Consider the following 2129-nt stretch of genomic DNA (forward strand, 5'->3'; position numbering starts at 1 on the left):
ATGGAGTTGATGGTTTGTTGCAAATTTCTAAATATAGGGTGTAATATTTTGCTGATCTTACAATCTTTCTTAGCACCCAAAAATTATGGTCATTGGAAGCAATATTATGTAGTCCTATTTCTATAGCAACTGATTTTAAGAATATCGTTTGTTAGAATCAGCGATGCTCTCAGCACCAATTTAACAACGTTTATATGTTGGTTATATAGTTTTCTTATGTAAAGAAGCTCTTTCTGAAACTTCTATACAATTTTGGCAGGTACTCTATCTGGTTGGATAGCAAATTACGTCTCCAGCTTGATCCTCTACTCATATTGGAATACTTCCTGTGGCGAAAGGGTCATGAGTACGCAATCTCAAATCACTACGACAGACATTGTGTATGGGAAGAGGTTGTGCGAAATAAGAAACTGAACAAGTACAATCATACCATCATAGATCAACAATTTGAATTTTATCAGGCTGATGGATTGACAAGATTTAATGCCTCAGATCCAAACAGGCTTCTTCCCAGCAGTAATGATCTTTCTTCTTGATCATCATAACTTGAATGTACATTTTCTTAGTGATCTCATACATATTCTTTTTCCCATTGGCAGATGTACCGGAGGGGTCGTTTATCATACGAGCACACACACCGATGTCAAATTTGTTCTCTTGTCTGTGGTTCAATGAGGTTGACCGATTTACTCCTCGTGATCAGCTAAGTTTTGCGTATACATACCAGAAGTTGAGAAGGATGAATCCTGGAAAGCCTTTTCATCTTCATATGTTCAAGGTAAACGACTAATAATCAGAATTGCATCACATTCACCTACCAAAATTAGAGAAAACTGTAATGAGATGCAGCCGTAGGATCTCTTGCTTTGACAATTAAACGAGCAATAAAAGATTGGTTGTAAAGGAGCATGTCATGAAAGTAATATTGATTCATTTTCTGGTTTTAAACATTGCAGGACTGTGAAAGGAGAGCTATTGCTAAATTATATCATCACAGGTCAGAGGAGAAGAGGAACACTCGGTGATAGGAAACAGACTGAATAATATTTTCTTGTATTGGCATTTTTTGGAATTTGGTTTCCATAGATGGAGCTCAGCCAAGCTGATCCTCAGTGCCTTTTGGAGTCATCTGCTTTAAAAAATATCAATATACAGCAGGCTGCTATTTCCAAACATGGTACACGACACTTGTGATTTTAGCATGAGCGAAGTCTACTGCGATGCCGAATTTTTTCTTGGGTGACCTCTTGGGGCAACAACATCAGCAGTGCCAGTTGCTTCCTTACCCGCGGGTGTGTATCTGTAGAATAGAGAGAATTTCCAATTTACATTTTCTTTTTCATTATATTCATTTTATCTTCGTCATTATTTCGTCCCAAGGCAAGTGAAGCAGCAAATACCTTCGGACCCGTAATGCCACTAAAAATATAGTTACTTCCATGTGCTTCGCAATTGGTATTCATGTTTTATTGCTGACTTTAGAAGTTTTGGTAGTATTAGCCGTGTATGACATTGAGAAATACGAAATACGATTGGATTATTGATTTGGCATCAGCTATTCTGCTGTCTACAATATGTTTTATTTTCTGGTTTTTCTCGTGAAATCATTTTGGTTTTTCCCTTTTTCGAAGTGAAAGTATAATCCTTTTATGATTTCTGAGTTATTGTCCTCTGTTTCTTTGAGAGCAAAGTACAATAACAGAATCTCTAGTGTTGATGTTGAAGAGTGGACACAACACTACGTGTGCATGGTATTCGGATGCGGTACTCCGCATCGTAACCTGTACGGAAGGGAAAATGTCTCTCATCAGTACGGGGTACTCCAGGGTGTCGACTAGTAACTCTGTGATGCTTAAGTCAATACGCTGAACAAGAAGTCAAGTAGAGAGGCAGAATAACGTAAATTAATTTCATAATTTACGAATTTTGCTAGGACCGGTAATATGCGTCACGACATGACAACACGACATGAATTTCGTGAGTGAGAGTTGATAAAAAAAAGTTCGGGTAAGAATTGAATCGATCTGAAATTGATATGAAAAACACATATCAATTTCGAATTGGATCCGCTTAACCTGAACAATATACGAAACTCGTAAAAAATTAAAAAATATATATATATATATATA

The 2129-nt window shown here is 36.9% G+C and overlaps 1 protein-coding gene across 1 annotated transcript; it reads left to right on the forward strand.

The window, feature by feature from the left end:
* Positions 1–259: 259 nt before the first annotated feature.
* Positions 260–1554, forward strand: LOC112090786 (the record flags this gene model as incomplete). The annotated part of the gene is made up of 3 exons (XM_024163079.1): positions 260–516; positions 600–778; positions 957–1554. Coding segments are annotated over 3 exons (505 nt in total), but the record flags the coding sequence as incomplete, so codon positions are not given.
* Positions 1555–2129: the final 575 nt, after the last annotated feature.

Source organism: Morus notabilis, unplaced genomic scaffold (genome assembly GCF_000414095.1).
Source record: "Morus notabilis unplaced genomic scaffold, ASM41409v2 Scaffold10385, whole genome shotgun sequence".
NCBI classification, from domain to species: domain Eukaryota; kingdom Viridiplantae; phylum Streptophyta; class Magnoliopsida; order Rosales; family Moraceae; genus Morus; species Morus notabilis.